General features: G+C 50.3%; 2 protein-coding genes across 2 annotated transcripts; one reads left to right on the forward strand and one right to left on the reverse strand.

Annotated features, from left to right (window-relative positions):
• Nucleotides 1-8,433: 8,433 nt before the first annotated feature.
• BDZ83DRAFT_657189 (uncharacterized protein) lies at nucleotides 8,434-9,565 on the forward strand (the record flags this gene model as incomplete). The annotated part of the gene is made up of 3 exons (XM_060510941.1): nucleotides 8,434-8,450; nucleotides 8,616-8,880; nucleotides 9,338-9,565. The coding sequence occupies 3 exons, from the start codon at nucleotides 8,434-8,436 to the stop codon at nucleotides 9,563-9,565; spliced, it is 510 nt and encodes a 169-aa protein (XP_060358675.1).
• Nucleotides 9,566-10,362: 797 nt separating this feature from the next.
• Nucleotides 10,363-12,616, reverse strand: BDZ83DRAFT_735456 (uncharacterized protein; the record flags this gene model as incomplete). Its single annotated transcript, XM_060512968.1, has 5 exons — nucleotides 11,418-12,616; nucleotides 11,026-11,295; nucleotides 10,756-10,971; nucleotides 10,464-10,691; nucleotides 10,363-10,392 (listed from the first exon to the last, which is right to left on the reverse strand). Coding segments are annotated over exons 1-5 (1,593 nt in total), but the record flags the coding sequence as incomplete, so codon positions are not given.
• Nucleotides 12,617-12,853: the final 237 nt, after the last annotated feature.

Consider the following 12,853-nt stretch of genomic DNA (forward strand, 5'->3'; position numbering starts at 1 on the left):
GTCAACCTTGACGATGTGGCATGTGCTAAAGAACCAGGGCCACAAGCAAGATTAGAACAGCTTTACAGTTGAATTTGGGGAAGGTGACAAGCAATAGGCACAACGTGATCTACATTTGACTCGTGATGGGTGGAACATCTTTACGGTGGTTGACGCTCATCTCCCTCGAACCCCTCACGACCGCGGCACTGGTGCCCGAAACGGTCGTTCTACCCCGTCCTTATCGACGTATCGACATGACGATGTAACCTCTCCCACCGGTCAATGCTGCACATGTCCGGGCCGTTGGATGCGGAGCGGTCGGTAAAGTCGGAGAAAGGGGGAGCAGCACCGGACGAGAAGATGGAATATGGTATCCGTATAATATTGACACGAGATATATGCACACGTGCGGTGAAGTAGCATCGCTACACTTAATAATGGCACTTCATTGGCATGACACGTTTTCATCAATTTACTGAAATTAGGCCTAGCAGACGTGCTGACCGTGCATATCATAGAGAATGGGGGAAGTTATACTCTGAGGTAAACATATTGTCCACAAGTATAATTAGACGGTCAGCTGTTTAGATGACACTGATTACCCTGATGGAGCCGCAATCCGCACTTGGATAGAATTAGACACCGACCGCTGTGCAGGGGGAAGCTTCTTCAGGGTTCACTTTGTGGTTTTCCTCCGTCCTGTGCTGCCCGGCAGGCTCAAAAGTTGCACGTGGATCCACGTGGAGGGTCTTGGCTATGAGATTCGTCGACGAGGGGTTGTCCTTGTCGAGATTATTTCTTCAAACGACCTGGCCCCCCACGAAGGGCAGATATTCTCACGACGTTTTATCGTCCCTCGGCGAACCAGCCGGAATCTTGGGGCTCCTCAACAACACGTTTCTTTTTCTCTTCGGTCACTATCTTCCGACGGCCGAGTCTGCCGAGAGGGAGCTGCGAGTATCCGCAAACTGTGGGATAGCAGGGGCAACTCGGTTCAAGTGTTCGGTGCCGAGTTTGGACCGGATCGAACACGTTCAATTAATCTCATATTTTCCGAGATGGAATGATGTGTCCATGCGGAGGCGCAGGTAGAATCATCCGAGTTTTACCAGGCGAACCATCATTATGCCGCTCCTGCGGCGATGGAGCTGACGAAGATGAAGACATCTCGCTCTCGGTAGGCATCCGTTGGCAAGATTCGGAACGACCTTGCGACGGCTCGGCTTGCGAAAGAAAAGTGCGACTTGGCGGAGATGCGGTAGTGGGAACCGGCCAGTCGGTGCCTTTGGGTGAAGCCTGGGTCAGACGAGGAAGAGGATGGCCCGTCCGTCGTCGGTCCTCCCCGCCGGCGACTTTGTTTCGGCGCTGCCATGGAATGGCCGGGTTTCGCAACGGCCGTTGGGCCCCCAACCCTCGAACCCGGTGACGTTTTGCGAGGCGGCGCGCCGAGGTCCGAAGGAGACGGGCGGAGCCTTGGACCTTTGCCCTTCGCAACCGGTAAGTTCCATGGACCCGAGGAGCTGGGTTGGCGCTGAGTCTCACTCTCGCTCTCTACATGGTTCTAACGAAGCCGATGCGGTACCAAACTATGATTCTAAACCAATTTGTGGCTTTTCCACACACCCATAGACCTGGGCCCGTTTACTGCTGTGGCCGGCATCGTGGTAATGAAAGCCGCCGTTATCGAATGTTGCATGACCCGAGCTTTCCAATTTTAGAATAGAATGCAGTTTAGAGTATTGCCCCAAGGTGGTTGGGAACGTTGGAATTCCAGTTTGAGAGCGTGGTAAAAAAGCCACAGTGGGGAGATGAACCCATCGTTGCCATGCTAACTTTGGTCGCGAAAACCGAGAGCCTCGAGAGAGGCGTGAAAAAAAGCGCCCCGACAAAAGCATGACGCCCTTTGTTCCTGGAAGGGTGTTTGGGGCTAAGAAAGTCTGGTGCCACACGGCCTGGCGCCACGGATGGGTTCCTGACATGATTTCTTGGCTGCTAGCTAGCCTCATTTCCATGGTTCATGACGAGTGAGCGTGATCGCGACCGCGACCGCGTTGACCAGACTACTGCTGGCTATCCACTTGTTATTTTGACACACTTTGGTAGAAGTGGTTTCGTCACGGTTCAATACCATCGTCATGACTCAACGGAGCTGATCCCCAATGGTCAACATCCTCTATTTGCAACCGTTCAGACGTCACTCTTTTCACGTAGCATCGCCTCCATGAGCAGAGGGAGGCAAACTTCTCCCTGTAAAGCCTGCAAGGAAAACCACTTCTTCCAAGGCGGAAGACAGATAAGACAGCTGAATCTGAGCCTAGGTGCGGGTAAGGGAGGGTGAGTGAGGGCAGGACTCTGACTCGGTGCTTGTTTGGGAATGTCTGCGCACGGCCCTAGCGGTGATCAGGGACCGCCAGGCGAGCTTTGGTCGGGAGGACTGAGCTCCGGGTCTCAGGATGGTCTTGAGCAACTCTTCATGCGGAGGGGTGATGTGATGCGATGGGGGGCAGTGGCAGGCAAGTTGGGAGCAGGCAAGACGCGGGTCCCGTGGGCCTTTCTGGCAATGGGGGTTTCCTGAGTTGTGAGATTTCGCATAGTGGTCACAGTATGTGATTATGCTTCGTGATGGGTGCGGTTGTGATTGCAGAAACGGTAGGTCTTAGTGGCCGGTGTTATTGACACTTTTTGGGGTCGACGTGAGACTATCTTAGCCTTACAAGGCACCACAAGCCGACGGTCTCGTTCGATACACGGATGGATCAGGTGGCATGCCCGGTATTCCTCCTGGAAGGCTTTCATGGATGCGCCGAATTTGAAATCTTCCCCTCCCGGGAGCATTGATCTAGATGAGAATCATGGCCGTTGATCTTAGTGATCAGTCATCACTGGGTCATTCATAACCGCCTGGGGTAGGTCCAAAGGCCTGTTTCGAGGTCCAGCAAGTCGCGGCAGAGGAATGGGAATGAGGCTTTTCAGCTAGCATCGTGATGGTATTTGCCGAGAATTCCCAGTGCCGTCCGTTTACCAAACCAGTCGTAAGCCAGATTAGCGAGTCTCATGCATGCCTCCGCGATCATATGATGATATTTGCATGCGATATTCCTCACCAAACGGATAGGGCCCAGACCTGAGCACTTGGTTACCATCCGGCCATTTCCTGGTGGGGCCCCGTCTTTGACAGCGGCATGCCGGCAAGGGAATCTTGCCCTTCTGTAGATGGACCACGAAGTCTTTCATCGATTCGCCTGGAGTGGTACAGTGTCAAACGGTACCGTTCCAGGGTGTGAGGTCTGAGTTGGTGAAACGGGCCGGACACTATTTTGTTCGTACGCTACACTCCAATCTCCATCATCTTTCCAGGTGATATTAAGCATGATAAGGTTACGGTCGGTCGGTTTGTTTTAGACGGTTTCTTTTTCACCCCTGTTCTGGACCCCCGATGAGCGCTGACATGGATGGGGATAGAGGCAGGCTTGTCCATGTTGAGGTTGCTTGCGTGATATGCGTGAAATCAGCGAAAACTTCGGCACACTCGGACGGGTCGTGATAACGGGTTCCTTGGGAAGCTTGGATTGGCGATCTCTATAGTCTGCGCTCAGTCTTTTCCCCTCTGGACTGCCATGGAGACGGCCCAGATGATCAATCCGATTACCGGTTGTCAATAAACCCTGAAAGCCTTCAAGTGGAGCATTACGCCCGTTTGAACGTACCCCTATAGAATTCGTCATCGGGATGCTTGGCGATTGTGGACTTGGAGCTGGGTCCAAGAGCAAGGGAATCGAGAATCCGGAATGAAGGACCATGAAAAAGTTGGGAACATGGGAACAGGTTGGGTGTTGTGCGGGCGTGATAGAGTTGCATATGCAGTGGTAGGGAGAGCGATGCAGATATCGAGGTGCTCAGAGGCAGGGGGTATCGCTGACATTCGTCTTGGGGCTCTCCCTGTAGGCAGCCATGAGGACATGCTGCTGAGATCGCTCGACGGGACCAAAGCTCCTTCACACCAACGCCGGCTGGAGAAACTTGCGAGGACAGGACCATCCCCGCTGAATCCACGTTTTCTTCCTTCTTTTTTGTCCGATGCGTGGGTTTCTGGGAAGACGTTCATGCGAAACCGGGCACATCACATCTCAACCTAGGATAGCCACAGTGCGTTTCTGCTATCTTGCCTCTAGTCTAGAGCGAAGTTGAATGGGATGCGTGGTTACACTCCGGAACACGCCGGTAGTAAACGGCGAGTGCTGCGGTACCAGTTGTTTCGCGAGCGTCTAGAAAACGTGGAGAAAAGGAAAGTGATGGATTCAAAAGGTGAGCTAAGATACATGATATCAACCGGACCAAGAAGAGACTATGGGTCTGTGTGCATCTGAACTCTCGGGAGAAGTCAAGCGAAAAGTTGAGTTGACTTTTTGGATTTCCCCTCTTCGAGAACATTGCTGTTTTGAGATGCTACAAAGCGGACGTCCCGAAAGTCAGCCTTCCGCCCACCGGACGCTCTTGGTTGTACTCGGAATGGACTCGGTGTGCCGGAACGGATATGGCGCTGGGGTCCGGAGCGGGCTCCGGCTTCTCCCACTCGCCGGCTGCACCGCCCATCTTCCCGATCTTCCAAGACAAAAGGACAACGCCGCAACCCAGTCGGTATACGTAATCGAGATAGAATACAAACACACGCATTTAAAGCGCGACGGTCATGTTCATCAAATCTGATGGAGCGTCATTTCTTCTTCCTTGCGTTTGGGCCTCCCCCGGTTGCCCGCGTCCGATATCACATTCATCCCACTAGACGCGTTTCACGAACCCACGCAGCACAGTGGACATCTTTGCTCTTCTCCTCCGCCTCTGACAGACTTGCTCCATCTGCGCCGTGTCCGTGCGTTCAAGGATCACAAGAGTCAACTTGACTTGTGACATTTCCCGACGACGAGGACGACCCTCGGCTTGCGCCCTGCTTGCCCCTCTCTTCTGACCTGCACTCGACATATGGATGCGGACTGAGGATCACAGCGTCATTCCATCACATCGCAGACGGGCTTTTCAATAATCGATAGTCTCATATTGACTAGGTGTCAAACCGCAAGCGAAGGGCACCTTGGAGTAAGAAAAGCAACGAGCTTCCCCTCTTTCCCGCCTCGTTCCCTTGCAGTCGCTTGACAATGCGGGGCGGCGGCCAGCATCTGGCATCGTCACAAGCAGCTGAAGTGGACGCGCGGGGTTCCATTTCTGCAAACCCATCCAAGCTCCAGCTGTCAATGCGGTCAATGAGGGCGCGGCGCGCGGTTTCGGTCCATCAAGAAGCAGAAGTGGTGGAGGGATGGATGGCCTGCCGTCTTTCTTGCATCCTTCCCGCACTGACCCTCACTCCAAAATAGGCCAGGACTCAGAATAAAACCCTTGTCCCTGATGGAGCCCTGTCTGGGTCCTGGTCAATAATCTCTTCGTATTAAGAGCTGGCATCGTGGCTGTCAGGGTTCGTGATGCGTGCCTTCAAACAGCGGCTGGGGGTGTAGATAGATGGAACTTCGAGGGACCTGGGAGGTGAATGAACAAGAGATAGTCTGGAACGAGGGGATTCAATTAAAAGAAGGTGAGAAACGTGCTTCGGCGTCGAGACCAGATTGACGCGGTTAGAGTGTTGATTGCTGCAGGCCAGGATACGAACCCCCCACTGTGACGCCCACCGGACCACCGTTGAAAATTGAGATCATCCAGGAACATTCCCTCAAACTCTCGATTACATGGGAGGATTTTGCTTGTCTTGACAGATACGTCCTAGTCGGCATATCAGGGTCTTATCAGCTACCGCCGCACACGATCACGAATTGCTGTAACATCATCACTTGTGATCGTGCGATGCTGGACTGATCCAGAATGAAGCAATATTTGCTCTCATGCCATGGAGAGTGCCGTTGACATCCCGCATATGGACCTAATCTCTGCCCTTGGGAACTGTAGACTGGATGTACAGATATGCGATGCAACGTTCGGCGAACCGATCGGGACGTGGGCGACAATGGTATTGCTGCATAATGGCTTAGGACGAGTTATCACTATATCAGAGGCAAGACAGTATTGCTGCAGCTTTACATTTCGGCATCGCCCGGTCTAAGAGCCAAGCCTCTACACAAACCTAAAGGCGATTTTTCTCGCTATTTGCCGAACATCAGACGGAGAAAGAAAAAGGCCTGGCCTTTCTAACCGTCGCTTGTCCGCGGATGACACGCTGGTAGGGAGACCACATGGCAACTTGATCATCCGAAGACGAAGGAGGCTCCTCTCCGTTGAGGGGACAAATCTCCCCCCCGCGCTGGGCTGCTGTAGCGGGGGGCAGGCTCACGTTTCAGACCTCGCCGCTGACAACCAATTCGGCGACATGTCCACTCTGGGACTTCTCAAAAGAGTTTCTGTTTATGCGACTACAGAGTTTGTGAGACGGTGAGTATGTTCAAGTGATTGTCCGTTGGCGTATGCGACAGAAGCAAACTGGTGGGTTGGAACAGGTTGACGTTTTGTTACGGTTGTCGTTCGCGTTTGGGAGGGTATATCACCGGTCTTCTAAACCTTATAGACGTATGATGAATTTCTTGAAATAGTAGCGGGGAGTGGAATCATGCATGACACCATGATGTAATGGCGACTTACAGACGGTATTAACGGTGAAAAGTCCTCGGTAGTTAGGATGGCGGCGACCAATATTCGGAGAGTTTAGGGGTGACAGTTGGTTTCAAGAACTGAGAACGATAGCACCGCAATTAAGTTGCTAGCGATACGACGCTGAAGATTGGAAGCCACAAAGCATTAGGCAAATTGTTAATGGGTGTTTCGCCACGCTTGAAGGTAGCCTCTCCACAAGGTGCACGCCATCAATCGAGCTGTTAGATTCATATCATATGATCATTGCCATATTCGGCCCGTCGACGATCTTGTTAAGGTCGGGGGCAATCGTAGTCGCCAAGTTATTTGAAGATGTTAATAAGCGCTTAGATGAAGCATGATTGTCAAAGTGTGGTCAATTATTTCCGTCTACTACTAGACGCATGCCTGCCTTGAACGGGCTTTGTGGAGTATTGGCTGAGATAGGGCACTTTACTTGCCTTGGCTGTATGTTGACTACGAAGTGAGCGCTATTATAGTTGCCAGTTCATGGCTGTAATTCGCATGGCTTTGGTAACAATCAAAGTCAGCGGTCATTAGCTTCTAGGTTTATTGACACACCTCAATGATAGTGGTCCTTCCATGAATCGTGGAAATGAGGGCCCTTCTTTACGCGCGAGTTAATTTCAAAGCTCTTGGCCAAGGCTTCGTAATTGGAATCCGAAACGGCGGTTTACTTGTCATCAAAGTATTGTAGAGAAGTCTCATAGATTGGTTTATTTGTTAGAGACATACTGCGATGTGGCGATGTACAGAAGGTTTCTGACCACAAAGTATGACTATTGCGCAAACTGGACGAGATCATGAGATCTGTGGCTCAACCTCGCCAGTGCTCTTGTGCCACATAGTAGACTATCCATCAAGTATCAAATGTCGTAAGCATCTGAAAGGTTTGAGTCAACGAAGGCAATTTTTGTCGTTTCCCTGGACGTTAGGTTGCATTTAATGCATGCTCGATATTGCGGCATCGCCTTCTTCTATAACGAGTCAACAAACAGCTCACACCAGTGGTTCTAAGTCGACTGTCAATGTTACCCGTGCGATATTGTACAAACTCTCGACGCACTGCCAAGATAGTATGATCGCAATCTAAAGGCATAGGTTTCGAATGCTTTGCTCAGGCACCAAGGGGACATCACATGTAGTTGAGTAACCACTTGACACTCATCGCCATGGAGCGATCCATGCTACTTGTCAGAGTAAGCCTGCATAGATTAGGTCACCTCTGTACTATGTATCAAGTTTCTTGTGAGACGTCACCACTGTTTTCGTGATTACCCTCTCAGCATGTTCCGGCCTTCCTCAGAACAATAGGCACAGTCCATGATTTACGAACGAACCCAAACAGACGAGGTGTTTATCGCCTTAAACATTCAAAGATAAAGAACAACACCTTTCTTTGCGCTTGTGTTTCTCATTCCCATGCTCGATACATGTTCGACCGAGACCAAGTCATTGAGGAACTTGAAGCAACGCTCAAACACAATAAGAACACCAATCCAGGCTGGGTTGATGTATCATGAGAAACAGCAAAGCGCTAAGAGAAGTATCTGAATGATGCGAAGTACCAGATCGCATAGTATTTACCGGCCAACATTGCTCTATCCTTCGCGCAATTATATTCTGCGATAATCAAAGCACTTCCGCTGTCAGCGCTTGTAACTAAAGTAGCACTCTGAAGTTACTGTATAGAGATATCCATCACCCCAACTCAGGTGTCTCGAAATTAGTTTCTAACCGTCTCCAAGAACTTGATGGTGTGTAGGGAAAAGAATATTAAAGTTGTCCCCACGGCAAGTAATGCCCACTGAATCGAAGTCAGAATTATGATGCACCAGCACAAGAAGCCAACCAAGAGTGGTACTTACTTGTGTCATGCTCTCACTATTAATCGCCCTCAGAGCTTGACCTATAAATTTTAATGGGCTTGCTTGTAACAAGAGAGCAACCCAACTCCCAGACACCACACCTGCTCTTGCTAGGTTGAGACTGCGACCTCCCTCTGTCCTCTCTAGGGCATCGAAGAACACCTCATCTGTTCGCATCAACTGTAGAATGAGCGCTATCATCAATGAGAACGAGGATATTGCTGTTGCTCATGAGAGCCAGGACGCAGCGTCTGCTGTGGTCAGCACGACGGTTGCTATGGTTGGATCGGTCTCATTAGTTAGGGGAACACCAAAGAATCTTCCTCTCGTAGCAAGTCCTTGGCTAGCCGAGATGGAAACGCAAACTGTGACGGTGGCAGTAAAGGCGACGAGCTCAAGATGCGTAAAGAATAGTGCTTTACGTATTCCGAAGGAGACTTGAACATGGGCATCGCAAGGCCGAGGTCTCACAGCCCCAGAAGGTGTTAAATGTCACGCGGGCGGAATGGAAATATTGTTGAAGTTCATTATTTTACCTCATCCCATGTCGTAGGCTCGATGCTGGAGATACGGCTCCTGAAAGAAGGGAAATCTGGGCTACCTCGAAGACATGGCGCATTTGAGACCATCCGACAAATCACCAGCCATTGGACGGACCCCTAGATGGATCAGACATGTCGTATGGAAAAGCGAGTATGGTAACTTGCAGCGCGAGTACCGTGCGATCTGCATCACATTCCATGATGGCCAAGAGGTCTCTTGAAACAGGGTCGAGCGAGCGCGACATAGGCAACCTGGCAGCAGACAGAGCGTATAGTGCAACAACTCTTATTTAGGATCCCGAAATTTCTTTGGATAGCACCGTTCATCGAAAGAAAAAGACCACTGGCGACATGAATCTCGATAATGTCCGCCTGCCCACAGCAGTACTGGTGAATATAGCAGACACATTCCCAGTTACCTATCAGCAGCAACTGATAAACGTTCCGACACTGTCATTGTTGGTGGCTTGCGAAAAGAAACTTCTCATTGTCGTCAGGTGTTACATGCCCGATGTGTCATAGGAGTATTATCTTTGGGCAAAGTGCAGCATGAAGAACCCATCTCATGCAGGGCATGGACATGTGTTTGTAGGAGAGGTTTTAATTTTCTCTTATGTCCAAGCCACTCATGTTGGTATGTATGGCGTGGATCACTGGTGAGCATGGTTCTCACTCCGTGGGGGAATGCAGAAGGTGTTGCCTTTCGTGTCCATGAGTACTTGTGTGCGTGCAGAGTGAGCCTCAACCATGATTTGATAATTCGCGTTTTCAGCTCGGACGCTTATTCGAAGAGGCTGGGTTGCTTGATGTAGTTCAACGAGTGCCCTTTCATGTATTTCAAGATTTGAGTTCACAGTCTTCAAATTTTCGCTCATTAAGCCAGGAAAGAAACATGAAGCGACCTGGGATATGAGCAGCATCATTGCTAGAAAATTTCCTAGGAACAACGTAGCTCAGGCCCAAACTTCTTCCGGTGCGCCATCACCGTTTTGTCCTTATTCCCCCTACTATGATTCATCAGATTTTCTGATCTTCCCAGAGAACCCTGATCAACTTACTACTTAGGCATACCAGGTATCGGTTCTCTTTTGACAAAGTCGAGATGAATGCAATAGTTACCTCTCGGTTAGTAAGGGAACTCCTGCCAAACGATGAAACTCTGTCTCAGACTCAATAATGCGAGGCGAACGATTAGAAGTTGCAATTTAGGTACGTTCCGAAAAGGGGAATCAGGCCACCTCAAGACTCTATATAGTGTATATTGAGGGAATGTGATATATCTTTACAACCCTTGCCCTTCGAATAACAGCTCGCACAAGCGTCATAATTCTCCTCACATTTACAGCAGTCTGAAAGTTCACAAGTCAGCAAAACAAAATTTCTTCACAATTTCCACGGTTTCCAAAAAAGATCCACTTACGATAGAAACTTCCTCGAGTAATCTTATCCGAACAATGATCACAATAAACGGTAGAAGACTGGAGGGTATACTTACGCCTTGCACATGTCTCGGGGTACTCCAGAAGAAAGCGGTCGTTGCCCCCCAGATGTAACTGTAATGTATGGTGTGTGGGATTCTTGCATCTCTCACCTGACTTGTAGCAGGCATGGCAAATATCAAAGTCGTCTCCATCGCAGTTGCAGCAATCTACACCGCAACGTCAATTGTGGTCTGGAGACACATAGGGCCGACAACGACAGAAGTAACTTACGATAGTATCGGCCTTGGGTGACCAGCTGGTGGCAACTACTGCATTGTATTCCAGGGCACATGCCCTCGGACCTTCGGCAGTCGCTGACCCAATACCGATGAGATGAGCAGTCGACTGCGCAGACAAGAGCCGTGAGGACGTGATCTATAGTCCCGCAGCTGGAACCGTCTTTGTAGCACCTTTCACAGGAGTCATAGTTCCCGCAATGGAAACAGTCTGCATATAACCGTTAGTTGCGATGCCTTTTAGAGGTCGTCTGAGGAAACTCACGATAGCAGTTACCTTGGCGTATAGCCTCCCCACAATGGTCACATCCAAATAGTGTATATTCTCCACCTGAAAGTTGGGAACGTGTGACAAACTCAATAGCTTCGTGTTTCCAATTCGGATACAAGTTGACGATAGGCATCTCTGACGATAGGTCTTGGTTCGTGGCAAGTTGTAATAGGGTCATGTCATGAGAAGCAGATAGGCATCTCGAGCCCTTTGAATAGCAGGCTTGGCAAAGGTCGAAATCATCGCTTGCACACAGGCAGCAATCTAGCTCGGCACACGTTAGTAGATCAAGGACTGCGATATGGGTGTGTCATGTTCTACGTGTTTCAACTAGGAAGCTACAAGAAAGACACAAGAACACGGTGAAGGGGGGGCGGAGAACTTACGATGGTACTGCCTCTTCCCGATGTGCTCTCCACAACAGTCGCAGTTCATGGCACCAAATACACCCAAAAGGCGAGGACAACATCGTCCCCTACTTTTTCCATATCCTGCAACGGCTTCCATGACCAAGGCCGACCCCGCCGCGTCCAAGAATGCCGACTGCGCCAAGGCCTTTTCAGCCGACTGCGCCAAGTGGACACCCATATTCCATGCGCCAGCCACTTCCGGCGTTGCGACGATCATGTCGGCTGTTGCTCCGGTCTCAAGGTCATGCAACTCAACTATTTGACCTTCAGGCAGGATGGTCTGGCCCATGGTGTCTCCTGTGATATTGATGCTAACCTCCTGGAATTGCGCGACCGCCCCTTGCACGGCATCGCCTACCGCACTGAATGGGTCTGCAGATAAAGCATCAATGGCTGAAGCCCCCGAAGCCCCCGAAGCCCCCGAATTCCCTAAAGACGTGAATGTGAGACTGTCTGTCAAGCCGTCGGTGACACCGAGCGTCGCTATGCCGACTGCGAGGCCGATGGTCCCGGTGAGGGCGGATATAGCGACGTCACGTTTCCGGGTCTCGTACAGGGGAATATTGCGGCGCTCTAGCTCGGCTTGTACGATCTTAAGCTTCTGCCTAGAGATATAGTATCTTCGAGCTGTTAATGGTGCCATGATGAGTGATGCGCCGCAAGTTGGAATGGCCATTCCCAAATATGTTCCTCCGCTGAAGTATGCTGTGAGATGTTGACGGGTCTTTACGACATCTCTCTGGACAAGCTCATTGTCCGTGCTTGATTTCATCCGGGCAGTGTACTCGGATTTGTCAAAGTGGTGGAAGAGATCGTCCAGACCCATAATGCTTTAAAGTAGGATCGCGATTCTGGAAAATGAAGTTCGGTCTCTTGCTTGTGGTACAACTTCCAAAGCCGACAGAGCGAAATCGACTCCCGTGGCAGAACTGAGAATAAGAAGAGGTAGGAAGAAGGAATTTGCTTCGATGCAATCTTTCAATCGTAACGGCACGGGAGTAGCCAGTCTTCACTCTGGGATTCGCCGGGGTATCTGGGTCTGATGTAGGTAATCAATCACCCCATACCATGTCAGCATGGAAGAGATGATAGGTGTAATATCCTTGCAAAGACGATGTTGAAGAAATGTCTCAATGTCTCAACGGACCTTTTCCAGTCCGCACCAAACAGCGTTGAACCCCTTTTGACCGCTCAGTATCTATATAACTGCAAATTAGGGCTCAGCTCCTATCAAAGGATATCTTGATTTCAAGTAGTGAAACAAGGCGTCTTCATCCACAAGCCAGAATCTTGGCACTTTGGCGAACTGCATGATTGACACGTCATTCAGGAGTCATCTCTAGGCTCTCGTATTGTCTACCATAGTAGGTGTACGTCTCTGTATCAAGGTAGGGAGGCTGAGAGGGCAGTAG

The sequence above is a fragment of the Colletotrichum acutatum genome (genome assembly GCF_030867785.1).
Source record: "Colletotrichum acutatum strain CBS 112980 chromosome Unknown BDZ83scaffold_177, whole genome shotgun sequence".
NCBI classification, from domain to species: Eukaryota; Fungi; Ascomycota; class Sordariomycetes; order Glomerellales; family Glomerellaceae; genus Colletotrichum; species Colletotrichum acutatum.